Source organism: Mustela nigripes, chromosome 13 (genome assembly GCF_022355385.1).
Source record: "Mustela nigripes isolate SB6536 chromosome 13, MUSNIG.SB6536, whole genome shotgun sequence".
NCBI lineage: Eukaryota > Metazoa > Chordata > Mammalia > Carnivora > Mustelidae > Mustela > Mustela nigripes.
The window spans coordinates 87,075,772-87,096,829 of NC_081569.1; the positions used below are offsets into that span (position 1 = coordinate 87,075,772).

Below are 21,058 nucleotides of genomic sequence, written 5' to 3' on the forward strand. Positions count from 1 at the left end.
AAATTCCAAAACAGATTAAGTTTCAAGTCATAATTACTACTGGAAAAAATATGAAACATTTATGGCCTAAATTGAGTACTTATAATATAAAAAGTCATACCTGATTGACAACCTCAAAATAGATAGCTAAGGTTGTAGTGGGACTGAGTCCACATATCTTCCATTGACAAGTGCCGCCTGTTCCTATCTCCTGTAAAAATAAAAGAGTATATGTGAAAGCTAGAGAACACAATTTTTCTAAAGATTTTACTTTTAAGTAATCTATATACCCAGGGTGCGGCCTGAACTCACAACCCAAGATCTACAATTGCATGCATTGAATGAGCCAGCCATGTACCCTCAATCTAATACTATAACATATAGTAAGGTAAAAAGGGGAGGAAAAACCTGAAGTAAGAAAAACTGTTTCACATTTCTTTTTTTTTCTTAATATTTTATTTATTTGTCAGAGAGAGAGGGAATGAGAGAGCACAAGTAGGGAGAAGAGGGAGAAGCAGGATCCCCGGTGACTAAGGAGACTGATGCCAGACTTCATCCCAGGACTGAACTGACTGAGCCACCTAGGCATCCCTACTACTACAATATATAGTAAGGTAAAAAGGGGAAGAAAAAACTGCAGTTAAGAAAAACTGTTTTGGGGTGCCTGTGTGGCTCAGTGGGTCAAGCCTCTTCCTTCGGCTCAGGTCATGATTTTAGAGTCCTGGGATCAAGCCCTGCATCGGGATCTCTGCTCGGCAGGAAGCCTGCTTCCCACTCTCTCAGCCCGCCTGTGATCTCTCTCTGTCAAATCAATAAATAAAATCTTTAAAAAAAAAAAACTTTCACATTTCTTTTTTTTTTTTTTTTAAGATTTTATTTATTTATTTGACAGAGAGAAATCACAAGTAGGCAGAGAGGCAGGCAGAGAGAGGGGAGGAAGCAGGCTCCCTGCTGAGCAGAGAGCCCGATGTGGGACTCAATCCCAGGACCCTGAGATCATGACCTGAGCCAAAGGCAGCAGCTTAACCACTGAGCCACCCAGGCGCCCAACTTTCACATTTCTAATTTAATGAATGTTAAAAGCTTAAGATTTTTTAAAGTCATATAAATATGTCATTAAATAAAATTAAACAATTTTTACAAAGTAAAATTATAAAATAATTCAAGTTCTTGCTAAGTATTGATACAAGTTCTTCATATTGTAGACTTAAAAAGTAGACATCAGGGGCGCCTGGGTGGTTCAGAAGGTTAAAGCCTCTGCCTTCAGCTCAGGTCATGATCCCACGGTCCTGGGATCAAGCCCCGCGTCGGGCTCTCTGCCCCGCGTCAGAGAGCCCGCTTCCTCCTTTCTCTCTCTACCTGCCTCTCTGCCTATGTGTGATCTCTCTCTGTCAAATAAATAAATAAAATCTTAAAAAAAAAAAGTAGACATCATTTACTTTTTTCCTAATTCATAAAAAAATATTTTTATTTATTTGACAGAGAGAGAACACAAGCAGGGGGAGCGGCAGGCTGAGGGAGAGGGAGAAGGAAAAGCAGGCTCCCCACTAAGCAAGGAGCTCCATGAAGGCCTTGATCCCAGGGCCCTGGGATCATGACCTGAGCTAATGGCAGACACTTAACCAACAGAGCCTCCCAGGCAACCCTAAAAGTATACACCATTTAGGGGCACCTGGATGGCTCAGTGGATTAAAGCCTCTGCCTTCGGCTCAGGTCATGATCTCAGGATCCTGGGATCGAGCCCCACATCAGGCTCTCTGCTCAGCGGGGATCCTGCTTCCCCCCCCCCCTCTGCCTGCCTCTCTGCCTACTTGTGATCTCTCTCTCTCTCTGTCCAATAAATAAATAAAATCTTTAAAAAAAAAGAAAAAAAAAGTATACACCATTTAATGATTTTTAAAAAGCACATACCATTTAATGAAGTAATTACAATTAACACTATCCTTCTATCCAACCAATTGATCTGTGTAAAGTGATATCAATTTAACTCATACGCACATATGAATAGGTTCTCTAGATCAGAATTCCATAATGTAAGCAGTCTGATTAAAAAAAAACACTTTAGATATCAATTTTTACCATGAAAATTGCTTAGAAGTAACTTTTAAACTCTATATTTTTAGAGATGATTACTCACTTTGTTATGTCCCATCATCCTCTCTATAGCTATATTAATTCTACCATTTTAAAGTGTATTATATGGCCCCTAGATGGGATAACAAAAAAGAAAGGAATTGAAACTCAAATCTGGCTAATTTGGTTACTTTCCTGGAAATCCTACAACAAAAAAAGTTTCGGATTTGACTTTCAAAGGTCTCCAAATTTTTAAATCACAGTTGTTCAGTTTTTCCAGACATAATGAGACAAGGAATAACTTGGGGGAAAAAAAAAAAAAAAAAGAAGACTGCTGACAGTACAAATTTATACAAGGTTTAGATTTAGGGGTAGATGGTAAAAGGGATATGCAAAAGGAATGAGCACAAGTAGATTATACCAATGGAAATGGAAACTGAACCACATTCTACTGAAACTTAGCCTACACAATAATTTTGAAAGGAATGCTATAGGCTGCCACTCTAGGTCTCTTGTTGGTCTGCCATTTGAATTAACTGTATTTTCTTTTTAGAGTAAAGATGACTTACATTTTCAGATACACAAGGTCCTTTAGAATTGAGAGACACACAGGGTCCAATAGCTCCTGAAATCTTTATTTCCCTTGAAGTCTGCAAAGTAAGAATACAGTGAAAACCTCAGTGTACTCAAAGACAAACTCAAACATACACTCAACTACAAGTATATAAGAATAGACATTTTTTCCATATTTAAAACTCAAAAGTCAATGAAAACATACTAATATTAGAAATAATGAATCACCGGGTACTTCTAGATTGCAATGCCCTAATTTAAAATCTAGCCCTGACCTAACTTTAATATTCTATTTCCAACTGCCCATAGGAGGACTCCATTTGGGAACCTCACCCTCAATTCAAAATAATAGCGTCTCCAAAATTCATACATCCTAATCCAAAACCTTAAATGCTATCTTCTGTTTTTCCTCCCTTAGAAAATCTGTCACCAAGATTGGTTTCTTTCCAATTTCTACTGACACCAAAATTCAAGCCATTGTTACTTTCTATCAAAAAAATAGGGAGTGCCTGGGTGGCTCAATCTTTTGAGTATCTGCCTTCAGCTCAGGTCATGATCCCAGGATCCTGGGATTGAGCTCCACATCAAGCTCCAGGTCAGGCTCTCTGATCAGCAGTAAGCCTGCTTCTCCCTTTCCCTCTGCCACTCCCCCTGCTTGTGTCACTCTGTCTGCCAAATAAATAAATTAAATCTTAAAAAAAAATTAGGTAGCCTAGTTCACTTTTCTTGAGATTCTTTTTCCCAACAAACTGAATATCACAGTCAGACAAATTTTACTCGAAAACACTGTTCTTCATTAATTTACAATGGCTTCTTTGGCCTAGACATGCATCTCCAAACTACAACCAACCACATAATTGAAACTATTTCCCTTACCTTACAATAAAAACCATTCACTAACTGGGAAGTTTCCCCAAATATACCATGTTGATTCTCACTTCTTTACCTCTCATCAAATGGGATCCTAACTAAAATGTGTTCTCTTTAACCAGCTTTAATTCTGCCATCTTTCAAAACCACTGTAAGTTACTATAAAACCATTTGTCAAGAGTAAACTGTGTCCTGCATACATTCATGTTTCTTCCATTAACCTGTGTAGGACTTTTATAATCTGTTATTTCACTCTATCACAAGTGTTATTCTTATCTTTCTATCAAAACTTTTTTTTAAGTAAGCTTCGCACCCAAGGTGGAACTTGAGTTCAAGATCTGAGATCAAGAACTGCACACTCTACTGCCCAAGCCAACCAGGTGCCCCAAGATTGAGTTTCTTCTTAATAAAACCTGTGCCCTATATATCCCTTGAGATCTCTATAATTTGTAATTTCCTTTTTTAATGCTGGACATAGAACAAGCATTCAAATAAAAAGATCAATAAGAAACATTTAATGGAAATTCAAAACCAATGTGTTTGTAATACACTTGTAACTAACACTAAGCCTTTGGGTTTTTGTTTCGTTTAAAGATTTATTTATTTTAGAGAGAAAGAGGAGAGGGGAGGGACAAAGGATGGCAAGAGAGAATCTCAAGCTTACTCCCCTCTTAGCCTTGAGGCTAAGGCTCAATCCACAACCTGAGCTGAAACCAAGAGTCCAATGCCCAACCGACTGTGCCACCCAGGTATCCCCAAGCCTTTGGACTCTTCAAATCCAAATTTGAAGTGAATGACAGAATTAACCAATATCAACAACCTACCAACCATAAAACAATTACCGATTACCTAAATAGAACAGAACAGGTTTCTTTTAAGTTAGTTATTAACTCCTACAATTAAAAAAATCTAGCATTAACAATAGCAAACACAACACTAAAAAGACAAAGCACACTTAAAATGGAAGTTTACCTATATAGTATCTTTCTTTCTAACAATTATTTGGAAATGCTCAAGTAAAATTTCATGTACATTTAATGATGACACATTTTTCTGGTAAAACCTCTAATTCTGGTTTTTGAAATAAAACCACTACTTTTAATACATATATTGAATTTGATTAATGATATTTTAAAATCACACTCAAGCCTATAAATTCCTTTGATAACATACCATACATATCAAGTTTTGGCTCTTACCTTTATTTCTAATGTACCACCAAAGCCCATTTTAAACTGTCCATGCATATCTTTGGTAAAGACTCTTTGAAAAGTCTGCTTGAATAAGGAAGTGTTGAAAGAATCACCCATTACCATGTATCCTCTGCATGTAAAGAACAAAAAATAATGTAAGTGACACAAGTATTGGGTCCATGTGTTAAAAACAGAAGTAAATTACCTCTCAGTACTACCAACGAATTTTGAAGATGCTTTCCAAAATGTGCTATATTATCATCAATTTAAAAAAATCCAAATATATGAGACTATCTACACCCCACAAATAATCTCAATCCTGAGGGTATCTGAGTGCCCCTAACACTTGCATTGGTCCTCAGTAATTTACTAACATTCCTTTATAAACAGATATACAGCCATACATTACAAAATTCAAAAGGTACAAAATACAAAATGGTGCATGGTAGCAAATACATCTCTCCCATTCCAGCCACCCAGTTCTCCACACTGGTGAAGATACCTGACAGTTTACGGCACACGTTCTTTCTTAAAAACAAATATATACCTGTGTATGTATATATTTGCATATACTGTCCCTGTGTATATCACACAAACTTAACAGGATCACACTCAGTGAGACTAGGAGACTGAAGGACCGTTTTCACTTTAAGCTCTTATATTCGGCTTGATTTTTCACAGTAAGCATATACCTATTTTAATTTTTTTTTAAGTTTTAAAGAACATTAACTGTCAAAAATAATTCTGAGATAACATTTTGTCCTAACAGATTGGCAAAAATCACAGTTTGACAACATATTCTGTTGATGAGACTATGGAAACACAGATGGGAGTGCAAAACGATGGAACCTGAATGCAGGAGAATTTGACAATATCTAACAAAATTACCTATGTGTTTTCTCTTTACTCTAGCCAACCCACTATTGGGAATCTATCCCAAAGATATTCTGGAAAACAAAAACAAAAGAAGAATATACGCACGAGAGTATTCACTATTTCTAATAATACAAGATTGGAAATACTCCAGATGACAATCTGGATGATCATCTATTAGAGACTAGTTAAATAAAATATGGTACATCCACACAATGAGGTAATAAACTCCTATAAACCACTTTGTAGGGTATAAGTGAAAATGCAAGGTTGGTAAAGATATGTAGATCTTTCTGCTTCTCATACAAAAAGAGGATACACACACCCATATACCCAAATGCATACAAATATTTACATGTATTTCCTCATATTTTTAAAATACTTAAGTAGCTTTAAAACAAAATATCAAAATTTAAAAGAGGACAAAGAATAAAACTGATATGGCACAATTAATTAATGATAATTTTATTTTTGATACTATGAAACTCTTGATTTATGTTATCTCTGATGCTATTATACATCCTTTTTTTAAAGATTTTATTTATTTATTTGAGAGTGAGAGAGCATGAGCTGGGGGAGAGACAGATGGACAAGGAGAGGCAGACTCCCCATTAAGCAGGGAGGCAGACATGAGGCTCGGATCCCAAGACCCTGGGATCATGACTCGAGCTGAAGGCAGACACTTAACAGACTGAGCCACACAGACGCCCCTATATTATACCTTTGTAAATGCTGTTTTCTCTATGTTTCTCACCAGTGTACAAAAATATAGTTGAATTTTGTATGCTGACCTTTATCTAGAAGTCTTAACAACTTAACATTTTAATTCCAATAGCAGTATATAAATTCTTTCAGACTTTCTATTTCAACAAACATGTCCATCTACGATGTTCTCTTATCACTAAACATGGTAATGCATAATACATTAAGGACAACTTATACCACCTCACTAATTTTTCCTCCTTTACAGCAAACCACTAAGAAAGAGCTATCTATACCTTTAACTACTCAGTGTGGACCCTGGTCTAGCAATACTGGCATCACCAAGGATTTTGTATGAAAAGCAGAATTCCAAGTCTCATCCCACGCACAGTAAATCCAGAATCTGTACTTTAATAAGATACCCGGCTGACCTAATATGTGAAAGTTTGAAAAGTTGTAATCTATACCAGCTGTTATCAATCTCGCCTTCCTATTCTTCTAGTTTACTCTAAGTCAACTTTCACTGCTCTTAGGAAGGTCACCAATGATCTTTGTGGTGTTAAATTGCAAAATCTTAGAACCCTACCATTTTTATTGCTATTTTTAAAAAAAGAAACACCAAAATTCTGACAGTTCCCACCTTTTTATCTCCAGCCCAGACCCATCTCCTGCACTCTATGTTGTAATACCTGACGGCCTACTCAATACCTCCTCATGGATATCAAATGGCATCTGAAACCAAACATATTCAGAATTGAACTCCCAATCTTCTCCCCAAATACTCTTCTTTCCACAGTCTTATTCAACAAAAGGCAATCCTTCCAGTACACTCCCTCTGATTTTCCCAAACCCTAGATCCAACCTATCAGCAAATCTTCTACCTTCTAAATATACCCAAAATCCAACCACTTCTCAGCCACCACTTGGTATTCCTGTATCCCTACCTTCTAAATATACCCAAAATCCAACCACTTCTCAGCCACCACTTGGTATTCCTGTATCCCTATAGATCTCTACTGTAGACAACTGAAGTCAAATGGTCCCTTTAAAACATTACATCAGATCGTATCACACCTCAACTGAAAACTCTCCAATGACTCTGCATCTCACTCAAAGTAAAATCTGAAGCCTTACATCAGTCAAAAGACCCTCACAATCTGTCCTTCTCACTTACCCCACTCCAGCTACAAATCTAACACCCTTAATTAACAAAATCTCAACTAAGGACAGAAAATTCTTCAACCTGATAAACATATCTACAAAACCCCACAGCTAACATCACACTTAATGGTGAAAGATGAAATAGTTTCCCCCTAAGATCAAGAACAGGCAAATCTATAGAGAGAGAGTAGATTAGTGGCCCAGGCTGAGGGGCGGCGGCGGGGTGGGGGACGTGGGGAACAAGGAAGCAGGAAAGGGAAATGACTGCTAAGGGGTACAGAGCTACTTTCTGGGGTAGCATAAATGTTCGAAAACAAAACTTGGTGATGGTTGCTCGACCTGTAAATAACCAAAAATAAAACATTAAATTGTAAGCTTTGAACAGGAAATTGTATGGTGTGTGAATTATATCTCACAAAGCTACTACAGGGGGGCCTGGTTGGCTCACTGGGTTGGGCCTCTGCCTTCAGCTCAGGTCATGATCTCGGGGTCCTGGAATCGAGTCTTACATCGGGCTCTCTGCTTGGGGGGAGCCTGCTTCCCCCACCACCTCTGCCTGCCTCTCTGCCTACTTGTGATCTCTGTATGTCAAATAAATAAATAAAATCTTTAAAAAAAAAAAAAAAGCTGCTACAATAATAAAACAATGCACGATATCAAAACAGCTTTTCAAACAGAACTTGTGACTTTATAACTGAATTTCAGAAAAAATTTAAAGTGAGCTTTACTGAAAGGAGTATCAAAAGTTGTTAATAGTTGTCCTGGAGTGGCAGGATGATGACTGTTTTTCCTAAACTGTCATTATTGGTTTATATTTGTAAACTATAATCATCAGTCTATAATTGCAAAAACCGTAAACACTGTAAATACATACCCAGTAAGGTTGGGACAGCATTTCATCTCCAGGAGACCTGTCTGATCTAACGCACATGCATAGATATCGATAACATGACCAGTCGTAGCAGCTCGATTAGCCAATGCTTCAAAGTGCTACAAAAGATTTTTTTTAATCAAATCAAAGCAATGCACAAACTTAACCACCCTATAAATCATTTTTCCATAAAGAGATCAAAATAACATTTAAAAATTCTAAAAGAATAATACATAATAATTTAAATGTGATGTTCTAATTTAATTTTCTATGATAAAAAATTGTTCATAAAGTGATATAATAACTTCTATAAGTGTGACACTTTCAAATTTTAAGAATTCTTTCTAAATATACTCCTAAATGAAGCTAACTTTGGAGAAAAGGCATACCAAATATCTTGCTCTTCATACATGAACATAGTAGAAGACAGAACTGGTTTTCCTGGCTAAATCCACATCCAGGCAACAAAAACGTCAAGTACGGAAAGACAGTAACAAAAACTATTAGATAAACAATAAAAGAAATACTTTTTGAAGCTCTAATAAAAATTCCAAGCTCAAAAGAAAAATTAGGTAGCAGGAAGAAAGCATCCAGTAATAGTGACAAAAATCATGTTGTTATACTTTTAAAATTATGTATAATGACTGCCAAAAAGAAAAGAGATAATACAGCAAAACTAAAATAAAATTGTGAACTCTGGAGAATTTCTTTTTTAAAAAGGGACATTAACAGCAAAACCAATTCAAGGGAATACACAGTCAAAAGTGAGAATATACTGTCACAAACCCACATAAAATTGAAGTAACATGAACAGAAAACAACTCACAAGAAAATAATGGACTATACATGCTATGAACAATATATGTATCTACAAGACAGCCTCTGGAAATGAAAAAGGAAAATGCAAGGAATTTTTCCAAAGCAGGCAGGATATTCTTTAAAATGAATATTTAAAAAGGCACACAGAGCTTCTCTCTAGAATATTCTTTAAAGAGATACTTATTGGTGCTATTAAGTCTTTAAATATTTAAAACCAGAAAAATTATCAAGAAAAAAAAACACTGTTTCTCCAATTCTGAATAGTAGTAACAATATCAGACTTCACAATATCAGATCACTTATCATCAAGTATTTGTATACTTCCTCTTCCATAAAATAAATTTTTCTACTAAAGCAAAAAGGCTTAAAAACCAAAATTACCTTAGTTCCCTTTTTAACATATTTGGCATTATCTTTTTCAATGTCATGCCATGATCTTATAGGTGTCTTCAGTTCATCACCAACCACCATTCCGGGCCCCTGAGTGGCTGGACCACCAATGAACATCATGATACGAGCACCAGTGTTGGGAAAAGTACACTATTGGAAAAAAAGTAACTTGTCAAAAGAATTTAAAAGAAAATACAAGGATATACATTTCTAAAAGTGAATTTTGATATATTCTTTCTAGAAAACAGGAAAGCATATATTTTTCAGGAAATAACCAAATGTTGTAAAGTGAAATTTAAAAACAAGGTATTTATTTGAATACCTTTCTTTTGAAATCCTACCCTAAACAATAGTGCCTTCCTAACTTTAAAATAATCTATAAACCTGATCTCTCTAAACAAGGATGCTTCTCCTGCTTACTTAAAGCCTGACTGGGAGGAGTAGAGAAAGAGTGAAAGAAAGAATCTTCTTTTTTTTTTTTTTAATATTTTATGTATTCATTCATCAGACAGAGATCACAAGTAGGCAGAGAGAGAAGGGGAAGCAGGCTCCCTGCTGAGTACAGAGCCCAATGCGATGCAGGGCTCCATCCCAGAGCCGAAGGCAGAGGCTTACCCCACTGAGCCAAACAGGCACCCCAAGAGCGCATCTTCTATTTTTTGTTGTTGTTGTTTTACTTTTTATGTTTAAAACACAAGCATAGCTTATGTTTCTAGTTCATGATGATGGACAAAGTACTCCAATCTACCTCTCCTTCCTAACCAAGGTACCAGTGACATGAGAAAAATGGTATTATTTTTAAAATAAGAAAGACTGCTCTCGGTAGACCAGAAATTTTGAGGAATCCAAACACAATGGATAACAAAAGTTGTCATTTCTTTCTTTTCTGAAGCTATAACATAACATGAAAAATGTGCTCTGTATTTTTGTCCAGTAACTGACTAGAGAAATTACAAATAAAAGCATTTCTAAAATGATTATATAAATTTTTCTAATTATGGGACAAAGTAGAGTAACTATACATAGAGAGAAGGAAATGTAAACTCCATAATGGTATTAATAAATAAACTGAAAGTTTGATGAAGAATGGGATATTTGCATGGTTTCAAAGTTCCTTAGCATCTAATGTTTAATTAATCACAAAAGGAGGAGAAATTTTAAAAGTACTTCTATAGTGGAGAAACCTGCAGACACAATCTTAGTAAGTGATCGTGGTGATTATATCACCTTGAATGGGGCAAATGAAAATCATGGGTCACCTCATACGGTGTAATGAAAACACAGCATTTTCCTCTGATATCCCTGCCAATCATGCAAGACCTGAATCTAATTGTGAGGATACATCAAAACAAACCTCATTTGAGAGAATCTATGAAATAACTGGACTGAATCTTCCAAAGCATCAAGGTCATGAAAGAAAAAGCAAAGCTGAGGAACTATACCCGACTGAAGGAGACTAAATGGACATACCACTAAATACATGTCTCTGAACTATATCTCTTTTGTAAAAGAAATTATTGAAATAATTGAATGAGGTCTGAAAATTAGGTGGTAGTAATTTATCAGTGTCAATACTCTGATTTTCATAATTGTATTGTGGTTATGTAGGAAAACATCCTCATTTATAGAAAACACAACTCCAGTATTCAAGGGGTTGAGAACATACTAGCAACTTAAATAGTTCAAGGAGAAAAAAGTTCTTTACAACTTTTCTGTAAATTTGGTATCATTTCACAATTTTAAAAAGCATTTTTATAATTATAAAGTTCTAACTATAGTTACAAAGCCTAAGAGATGTGTAAAATTTTCAAATACTACTTAAAAGCAAAATTCCCCTTATTCTACCACTGTTAATATTTGGACAAACACCCTTCTAGGTGCCTCTCTGTACACAAAAGGATACCCTGCAAGTCCAACTTCAAATATAATTATATACTTGCTGTCCTAATGACCTGATTTTTTCACTCAACATTACCTTGTACATATTACTGATACACATACATATACATTTACATTCCAAAACAGAGCTATCATCATTACCTCAAGTAGTCCCACAGCTATGGAGAGTGCCACTCCAGAGGAACGTAAGGGTCTCTTTCCTTGTGGTACAGGCCAAGGGTCTCGCTGCAGTTCTCCCAGAAGATCTGTGAGATTCATGTCTATTTTCTGTACTGGCTGCAAGAATCTGTAAAACAAAATTAAATAAAAAGTCATTTATCAATGTTTGTGGTTAAGAGTTTAAGAACCCTGTGAAGTGTGTAAACCTGGCGATTCACAGACCTGTACCCCTGGGGATAAAAATATATGTTTATAAAAAATAAAAAATTATTAAAAAAAAAAAGAGTTTAAGAACCAAGCTGTCTACTTTTTTAGAAAGAGAAAAGCATGGGGTGCCTGTGTGGCACAGTGGGTTAAGCATCTACCTTTTGCTCAAGTCATGATCCTGGGGTCCTGAGATCAAGCTGGGCACAGGGCCTGAAGGTTCATGACCTGAATGGAAGACAGATGCTTAACTGACTGAGCCACCCAGGTATCTCTGTTTAAGCTCTTTTCTATGAAATAGAAGACAGGTGTTCATCATATTAATAACTCATATTAACCTCTAATTGAATAGGTTTGTGATGACTAATGAAACACTATAACCAAATGCTCGGCTGGGAGCCTGCTTCTTTCTCTCCCTCTGTTCTCCCCCCACCACCCCCTGCCGGCTCACCTGTTCTTTCTCTCTTAAAAAGAAAGAAATAGAAAAAGTAATTTAAATACATAGCAGACCAATGGTTTCCTTTTTTGTATTATGATTATTTTTATTAACATATAATGTATTATTAGCCCCAGGGGTACAGGTCTGTGAATCACCAGGTTTACACACTTCACAGCACTCACCAGAGCACATAGCCTCCCCAATGTCCATAACCCAACCACCCTCTCCATACCCGCCCTCGCCCCTCAGCAACCCTCAGTTTGTTTTGTGAGATTAAGAGTCTCTTATGGTTTGTCTCCCTCCCGATCCCATCTTGTTGCATTTTTTCCTTCCCTACCTCTCAAACCCCCACCCTGCCTCTCAAGTTCCTCATATCAGGGAGATCATATGACAATTTTCTTTCTCTGACTGACTTATTCTGCTCAGCATAATACCCTCTAGTTCCATCCATGTCGTTGCAAATGAGACCAATGGTTTTCTAACTTTTGTGTGCATCAGAATTGGTGGGAGGATTTATTTTAATAGACTGCTGGTTGCACAGCTTTGTTTCAGTAGGTCAGGGGTAGGGTCCAAGACTTTGCATTTCAAATAAGTTCCCAGGTGATGCTATCTGCTGGTTCAGAACAACAGTTTGAGTACAACTGCTATAAGGGAAACGCTCTCACACCAAGTATCAGGACTGCATCTTTTATTTAACAGTCGAGAATGTTTTTAGGCTACTGAAATAATTTTAAGAATACACATCAACTCAATTTTAGTAATACCACCTCTGATTAGTAAGTTTAGGGGGGAAAAAACTACCTCAAAGGCTAAAAAAGCAAAATGAAAGTTTTTTGGGTTTTTTTTTAAGATTTTATTTATTCACTTGACAGAGACACAGCGAGAAAGGGAACACAAGCTGGGGGAGTGGAAGAGGGAGAAGCAGGCCTCATGCCAAGCAGGGGGCCTGAGTAGGGCTCGATCCCAGGACTGAGCCGAAGGCAGACTCCTAATGACTGAGCCATCCAGGCACCCCTGAAAAGCTCTTGAGGCCGTATTTTTGCTTGGCGGCCTTCAACCAGAAAAGTTTTTATGAACTTAAGAACAGAAGATCAGGAACATATCAAAACTAAAGTAACTCCTTAACATTGTAATGATGAGAAACCATTTTGGTGACATGATTCTGCCTCATCTCTTTAGAGGGTATACTGAAGCAATGTATTTATATTACTAAAAATATTTAACAACATAGTATCACTGAATGTCTATGTTCAAATTAAGGGTACGGGATGCTTAAAAGAGCTGCACAAATTGTAAAATTAACTTTGCTATATTTAATTATTACCTATTGGAAGGAGGTGGCTGCTGTACCTGAGGACCACGTGTTGCTTGAGTAACGGGTACTTTAGAGAGTCCCAGCATTTCCTGTAAAGAGATGATTTCTGTGATATCCATTCAATTACTCCTACAAAGATATATCAACTACTTAACATGTGCAAGGTACCTACCTATGCTAGGTAGTAGGAACACAAAAATAAAGAACATAAAGTCTCTTTCCTCAGAAAGCAAAAGGTCCAGGTGGGGAGACTGTCAGGTAACCAATAACAGTACAATGAAATAATCACAATAAGAGAGCAAAGTACAAGGTGCTACAGAAGCAAAGAGGGATACTAGCTCAGAAATACTTTCTTTCTAATTAATAGTCAAAAAGTTACTGGGTAACTTGAATGTATTTCTTAACTTATATTCATCCACCCCTTTGAGCAACTATATTTCAAGTGTCTGCTATGTGCCAGAAAATCTAATGGTAGTAAAATATATACAGTCCCTGACCTTATGAAATTAAAATCTGGCAAAACAAATAGCAGTTGAATCATATAAATGGGGTTATAAGGTACATATACTTTGTATGTCTATATTTCTTAATTTTTAACCTACTGCCTAACCAAACTGCCAGTTTCATTTTGAATTTTAAATGTGCACAAAATTCCTTTCTAGACACATGAAAATATTATTTTACCAAAGTCTCCTTGAATTTAGAAATGCTTAGTCATGAAGTGATAGAGTAAAAGTATATAACAGAAAATCAGAAAGTCTAAATATTTGGAAAGAAAAAATACTGAACTAGTACTACAGTATTTCCTATACTCCTAGGAAGAAAAACAACTTTTTACCAACAACTTACTGCACGTTAGATTCTGTGCCAAACTCCTTATATACACTATTTCTTCACAGAACAATAATGAAGTAGATTTTTTTATCCTTACTTTAAAAATGAAAACTGACACTCAGAAAGGCTACATAACCTGCTAAAGGTTACACAACTACTAAGTGGTAAAGCAATATATTAATCCAGATTTTGCCGGAAAGCCCTTGTAAGAGTTTATACAATTCTTCGTATTCTCATGTTACTTCACTTGGTACTAGTAACAGCCTTGTAAAACAGGTATTTATCCCTTTCCACAGAGGATAATAAAACAAGCAAGGAGATCAAACCAAGACTGCATAACTGGAAGAGTTTAAGATTTGAATCCAGGACTATTTGGGGAGCAAAGACCAAGCTCTTTTTGAGAAAATAGAGAAGGAAAATTAAAACACTTTAATGGAGAAAAAAATTTAGTCTGTAGGCATTTATTTCCTGCTACAAAAAAGGAGGAATATTATGTGTTACATATGTGTTATATAATTTAAGTAAAATGTACTCTACAATCAGAGGTTAACATTAAACAACTTAAAAAAAATTACAGTTAAAAAAAACAAACAACAGCAAATACTTAGAGGCACAATCCATTTAATTTTCATGACCACAAAGTAAGATAGATACCATTATTACCTCTCTTCTACAAACAAAAAAAAAAAAAACCTAAGCCACAGAAAGACTAAAACTTGCCCACTTTCTCTCCTGTCTCATAGAAACAAATGATCCTCCACTCCAAGGTACTCTGCTTCCTACGCTCCTAAAGGAATCCCCATCACCTCTTCTGAAACCTCACCTCACTCCTGCTTTCACTCACCCTCTTTAGTCTCTCTTTCCCTCCTGTGTGTAAACACATTCAAGTGTACCTCCTAGAGTAAACCCGTGAACTCAATTCTCTCTCTCAAGTTCCCACACTATTACTAAGCTTACCTTCAACAAACCTCTTAAAAGAACAGACTCTAGGGGTGCCTGGGTAACTCAGTGGGTTAAAGCCTCTGCCTTCAGCCCGGGTCATGAACCTGGAGTCCTGGGATCAAGCCCCACGTTGGGCATTCTGCTCCTCGGGGAGCCTGCTTCCCTCTTTCTCTGCCTGCCTCTCTGCCTACTCCTGATCTCTGTCTGTCAGATAAATAAATAAATTCTTTAAAAAGAAAAAAATAGAACAGACTCTAATTTTCTTCACCTCCTCAAATCTTATTCACAATCTTATTCACTGTTCATTATCCTCCCCATCCAAACCTGCAAATTTCTCCACTATTTTCTATCTCAATTAACTGTCGCACACTTCCCCAGTCTGCCAAGCTTCAAATTAGAATCATTTAAATCCATTCCTAAAATCTTCTTTTTCTTTTTCACTTTGGGCTACCTGGATGCTCCAAAGTCTGACTTCATGTCTGTCTACTTTGTACAAGGCTTACCTATCATCTCCTAGGATAACTACTCTTAACTGGGAGTTGTATCAGAATCACAGTTTATCAAAATACTTATATGAACAATCTTACCCTCTTAATAACCTCCCAATACAAGCACATGTTCACTCACACTCAGAGTCTAGCAAAATTTCTAATCAAAAATATATATTGAAAAATATCCCCACATGATCCTAGTAAACCACACAAAACTCCCTATCTTGGAAGAAAAGCTTCAATTTGCCCCCAAAATAAAAATGTCCTAGTGTATGAAAAAATATATACTCTTAGTTCATATATTAATAACCCTCAAGCCTTAAAATATTCCCTTTGCCAAACCTAATAAAAGTGTTTAGGTCATGGGACACCTGGGCAGCTCAGTCAGGTAAGCGTGTGTCTTTGGCTCAGGTTATGATCCCAGAGCTCTGGGATGGAGTCCCACATCGGGCTCCCTGCTTGGCAGGAAGCCTGCTTCTCCCTCTGCCTGCCACTCCTCCCTCTACTTGTGCTCTCTCTCTCTCTGACAAATAAATAAAATCTTTAAAAAAAAAGTGTTTAGGGCGCCTGGGTGGCTCAGTGGGTTAAGCCGCTCAGGTCATGATCTCAGGGTCCTGGGATCGAGTCCCACATCGGGCTCTCTGCTCAGCAGGGAGCCTGCTTCCCTCTCTTTCCCTCTCTCTCTCTCTGCCTGCCTCTCTGTCTACTGTGATCTCTCTCTGTCAAATAAATAAATAAAATCTTTAAAAAAAAAAATTTTTTTTTTTTTTAAATGTGTTTAGGTCCTAAATGAGATGTCAAGAAGCAAAAGGTAATATTCTGTGGTTGCTTTCCCTCAGTCTTCAGCATGAATTCCATAAACCCTTCAAATCTCTAGCAAAATACCTTCAGTTTCACCATTAAATGTGAGGGGTTCAATCTGTATAATAACAATTTCAGACAACTGAAGGAAAACTGATACCAATATTAAATTTAAAGGTCTTGTAATACAATGATAATAATACAATTAGTCATTATTATAAAAATATTTTCTACAAACTTCTATACAGAATGCATTTATAGACATTTATGGAGTGATGCCCATAGACAAGGTTCAAACTACCATTCTTGCTGCTTACCTGTAGTTGTTTGGCAGACAGGTCTTTTGTTCCTCTGAACACATAGCTTTTTGAAATGCCCTCACATCCAAGTTCATGAACCTGTACCATTCTCCCAAAAGTAATAAGTCCAACCAAGGCTGTAGGTGGTAAAAGACTTAATGACATCTGCATAGATTCTTTCAGGGCTTGTAAATCTTCATCTTCCATGCAAGTATCAACCACATAGAGGAATATCAAAGGCATCTGAGGACCACGCTTTTAAAAAATGTTGCAATAATAAGAAAATAATGTTAATGTATTAACACTCAGCACAACATACAAGCATAATTAGTAGAGGACTAATTAAATAATTTACAGTTCAAAAAAAAATTTACAATTCATTCATACAATGCAATCTTAAGTTATTTCAGAAATGAAACAAGTTTTATATACACACAGAGACATCTAAGACATATCAAGAGAAAAACTAAATTTACAAACATTATTTATAGTTTCAAAAGCTTTTGATTTCATTTAATTGTATGAGCCTTCATCTCCTATACAAGTACTTATTTCTCTCAAAATAAGAAAACAATAGCTATAAAGCTTAAAAACAAAATAAGGTGATTTTTATAAAATAATTATCTAAACCTGAATTTTACTGCAAGAGACCTGGAAACTAGGTAGGCTGGACAAATTACTTACTGGCTGAAGTGATCCATATTCTGCTTTCTCTACAACACTCACAAAGAATATTATAACTTTAATACTTACATATGTAAACAACTATGTAAAGCCTTTCAGAAAGGGAAGAAAAATGACTTTCTTAACAAGGACCAATGTAAGAGTAACTTTATTAGTTAGACTTGGAGATATACCATCAGGTTCTAGCATCATACTGACTTAAGTATTTCTGAATTAACCTTCCAACTACACAGCAACACGGACTCTGTACTATTTATTGATCTACTCAATATAGCAAATCATCCCATCACCCAATATCCTGGCCACCCATTAAATGACTACAACAGAGAGATTATCTTATTCAAATTGACCAAGACAGTTCTTACCTCTTAAAAGCTCCATCAATTCAATGTGAGAATCAAGAATGATGCCCATTAATTCATCTGAATTTAATAATTATTTTGGTATAAAGTAAATTACTAGATATTTAAAACCTTCTTAAGGATTTATTCTTGTGCTCTTACCAGAACTACATATTCGATGCTAGAAAACTGAGGTAAAAGCTCAGCGGGTTGATTCAGTTCAGATATACCAGCATAAGTAGGTGGAAACTATGGAGGAAAAAAGAAATTTTTAACAAATTACTTGCCAGAAAGAGTAATGAAATTCTAAACTGCAAATAATTTTCTGATCATTTAGTTATTAAAAAGTGTTTTTCACATGAAAATTTATTTCATCTTTTTTTAATACACATTCTTCTACATATTTAGATTAATACCAAAGCATTAACATCTGCATTGCGAGTTTTCTTACCTGATTCCTTTGATAACAAAAGTTGCAAGCCCAGAGTTTTGCTCGATAATCCACCTGACTGTTTTAAGAAAAGATAAAACAGAGCTCATGTTTCAGTTCAACTGTACAATGATCTTAATTTTAATAAATTAATTTTTCTGAAACATGAAAACATTCAAATAGTTAAAATGATCTTTAAAAGCTATTACTTCTAGATGTTGCCAATATCTAATTCACACTTTTAGCAAAGTTTACCTAAATGAACTTTTAATACATAGCAAATATCAGTAAAATTAAGATAATCCTTTTTCTTCAAATAATTTAGTAACTTCTACACTCAGATCTAAAAAATATTTAATTCAGAAGTATATTTCTTGAATACTTTATATGTACCTGCCATTATTCCAGAAACTGATAATACAGCAGTAAGTAAGAGCTCAAAGTACCCTGTAATTACTGAGCTTATAATCTAGAACAGAAAAACATACTATAGAAAAGTAGGTGCATAAATACAGAAGATACTTTCAGACAGTGATAATAGAGATTAAAGATAATAAAGTAGGGTGTAAGAATGTGTTTGGGAGGGGTACTTTAAAAGAAAGCCTTCTTAAATAAACAACTGAAATGTGATCTAAATGAAAAGGAACCAGTCAATCCAGGCAGAACAATCCAGGCAGAATATATAGCTATTGCACAAGTTTCAAGGTAGGAATAAATTTCGTATGTTCAAGGATCAGAAAGAGGGTAAGGTATAATGTAGATAAGAATAAAGGAAATGGATAAGAAGAAGGCAGAAATATACAAAGGCTAGATGATAAAGGGTTTTATAAGTCTTAACAGTTTGGATTTTCAGTCTATAAGACACTATTAAAGGATTTTAATCATCTGATATCCATTTGTAACACTTTAGCTTCTGGATAAAGAATAAACTGCTAAAAGACAAGAATGGAAACAGGATGTCCAGAAAATTGTCCAGAAAAAAAGATGGTATACTTTGAAGTAGAGTGTACTCGCAGAGACTGAATATGAGAGATGGAATCAGTAATGTTCCAGAGGCAGATTCAGAGTTGCTAGTGGACTGAGTAGGGAGAGAGTGTGGAAAAAAGAATAAAAGATGATTCTTGATATTCTGGTTTATGCATTAAGAAATCATAACATTTCCGGGGCGCCTGGGTGGCTCAGTGGGTTAAGCCGCTGCCTTCAGCTCAGGTTGTGATCTCAGGGTCCTGGGATCGAGTCCCGCATCGGGCTCTCTGCTCAGCAGGGAGCCTGCTTCCCTCTCTCTCTCTCTCTGCCTGCCTTTCCATCTACTTGTGATTTCTCTCTGTCAAATAAATAAATAAATAAAATCTTTATAAAAAAAAAAAAAAAGAAATCATAACATTTTCAGGGGCGCCTGGGTGGCTCAGTGGGTTAAGGCCTCCTCTTTCCCTGCCTGCTTCTCTGCCTACTTATGATCTCTGTCTGTCAAATAAATAAATAAAATCTTTAAAAAAAATCATAACATTCTCAAACACCATACCACTCAATTATGACTTTTCTAATGACACAAGATGGGTCTAATTATGCACAGCCATCACCTACCTAGCAATACTAGTGACAGAATCTAACAGTTCATATAGTGATAATTTTACCTTTGGTCTCTTATCAACTCACTACAACTAGAATATCCTTCAATTTTACAGCTCCTTGGATGTGACTACTCTAATTTGAAAAAATAACTGTAACAAAACAAACACCTTCATATAAATGCACAAGAAAGAAACTATACTCTTAAATAGGATTTCAACATTCATTTTTTCAATATATTTTAATTACCATAAAGGATTCAAAACTGCACGGCAAGTGGTCCTACTACACAGAACAGGTTCATATTGAATAGGTGGTAAATCAGGTCTCTCCTTCAGTGGTGTAAATAGGGCTGCTACTGGAACGACCATTCTTGTAGCTTCCAGTCGACTTGATGGCCAAACATTCCAACTAAATCGGACTCCATCTCGTTCTTCATTTTGTTGGATGAATTCCAAATACGTTGTCATCGTAGTGCGTGATGCTTACTTCTGTGACAAAATTAAAGATGTTTGAAAATTTTATTCTTTTTAAGATTTTATTTATTTACTGGACAGACAGAGCACAAGCAGGGAGAGCAGCAGGCAGAAGGAGAGGGAGAAGCAGGCTCCTGGCTGAACAGGGGGCCTGATCATACCCTGAGCAGAAGACAGACACTTAACCGACTGAGCCACCTAGGCACTCCTAAAAATCCTCTTGAAAAACTAAGTAAGGGACGCCTGGGTGGCTCAGTTGGTTAAGCAGCTGCCTTCAGCTCAGGTCATGATCCCAGCATCCTGGGATTGAGTCCCACATCGGGTACCTTGCTCAGCAGGGAGCCTGCTTCTCCCTCTGCCTCTGCCTGCCACTCTGTCTGCCTATGCTCATTCTCTCTCCCTCTCTCTCTGACAAATAAATAAAATCTTAAAAAAAAAAAAAAAACTAAGTATTTTTTTTCCACTGTCAGCCATATTCACCCAAGAAAAATGAGAAATCTAAGAAAAAAAATTAACAAGCAACAATAACCTCACTTATAACAAATGAATGACTCTACAGAACTAAGTGTTCATTAGGCTCAGTAAGAGGTATTTCATCCTTTTTCAGCCATTCTTAAAAAAAAAGTATAATAGGTGTCCTATTTATTTAAGGTGTATAGGAAAGAAAGTCA

General features: G+C 36.1%; 1 protein-coding gene across 1 annotated transcript in view; it reads right to left on the minus strand.

Moving 5' to 3' along the window:
- SEC23A (SEC23 homolog A, COPII coat complex component) overlaps positions 1–21,058 on the minus strand; it is a 61,769-nt gene that overhangs the window by 35,461 nt on the left and 5,250 nt on the right. Inside the window, exons 2-12 of the mRNA XM_059373111.1 lie at positions 20,161–20,402; positions 18,364–18,421; positions 18,075–18,161; positions 16,906–17,142; positions 13,530–13,609; positions 11,545–11,689; positions 9,496–9,654; positions 8,299–8,414; positions 4,695–4,818; positions 2,622–2,702; positions 101–190 (exon numbers count right to left, since the gene is read on the minus strand). Coding sequence (XP_059229094.1) covers positions 101–190; positions 2,622–2,702; positions 4,695–4,818; positions 8,299–8,414; positions 9,496–9,654; positions 11,545–11,689; positions 13,530–13,609; positions 16,906–17,142; positions 18,075–18,161; positions 18,364–18,421; positions 20,161–20,381 — 1,398 coding nt within the window. The 5' untranslated portion in view covers positions 20,382–20,402. The remainder of the gene's footprint in view (positions 1–100; positions 191–2,621; positions 2,703–4,694; positions 4,819–8,298; positions 8,415–9,495; positions 9,655–11,544; positions 11,690–13,529; positions 13,610–16,905; positions 17,143–18,074; positions 18,162–18,363; positions 18,422–20,160; positions 20,403–21,058) is intronic.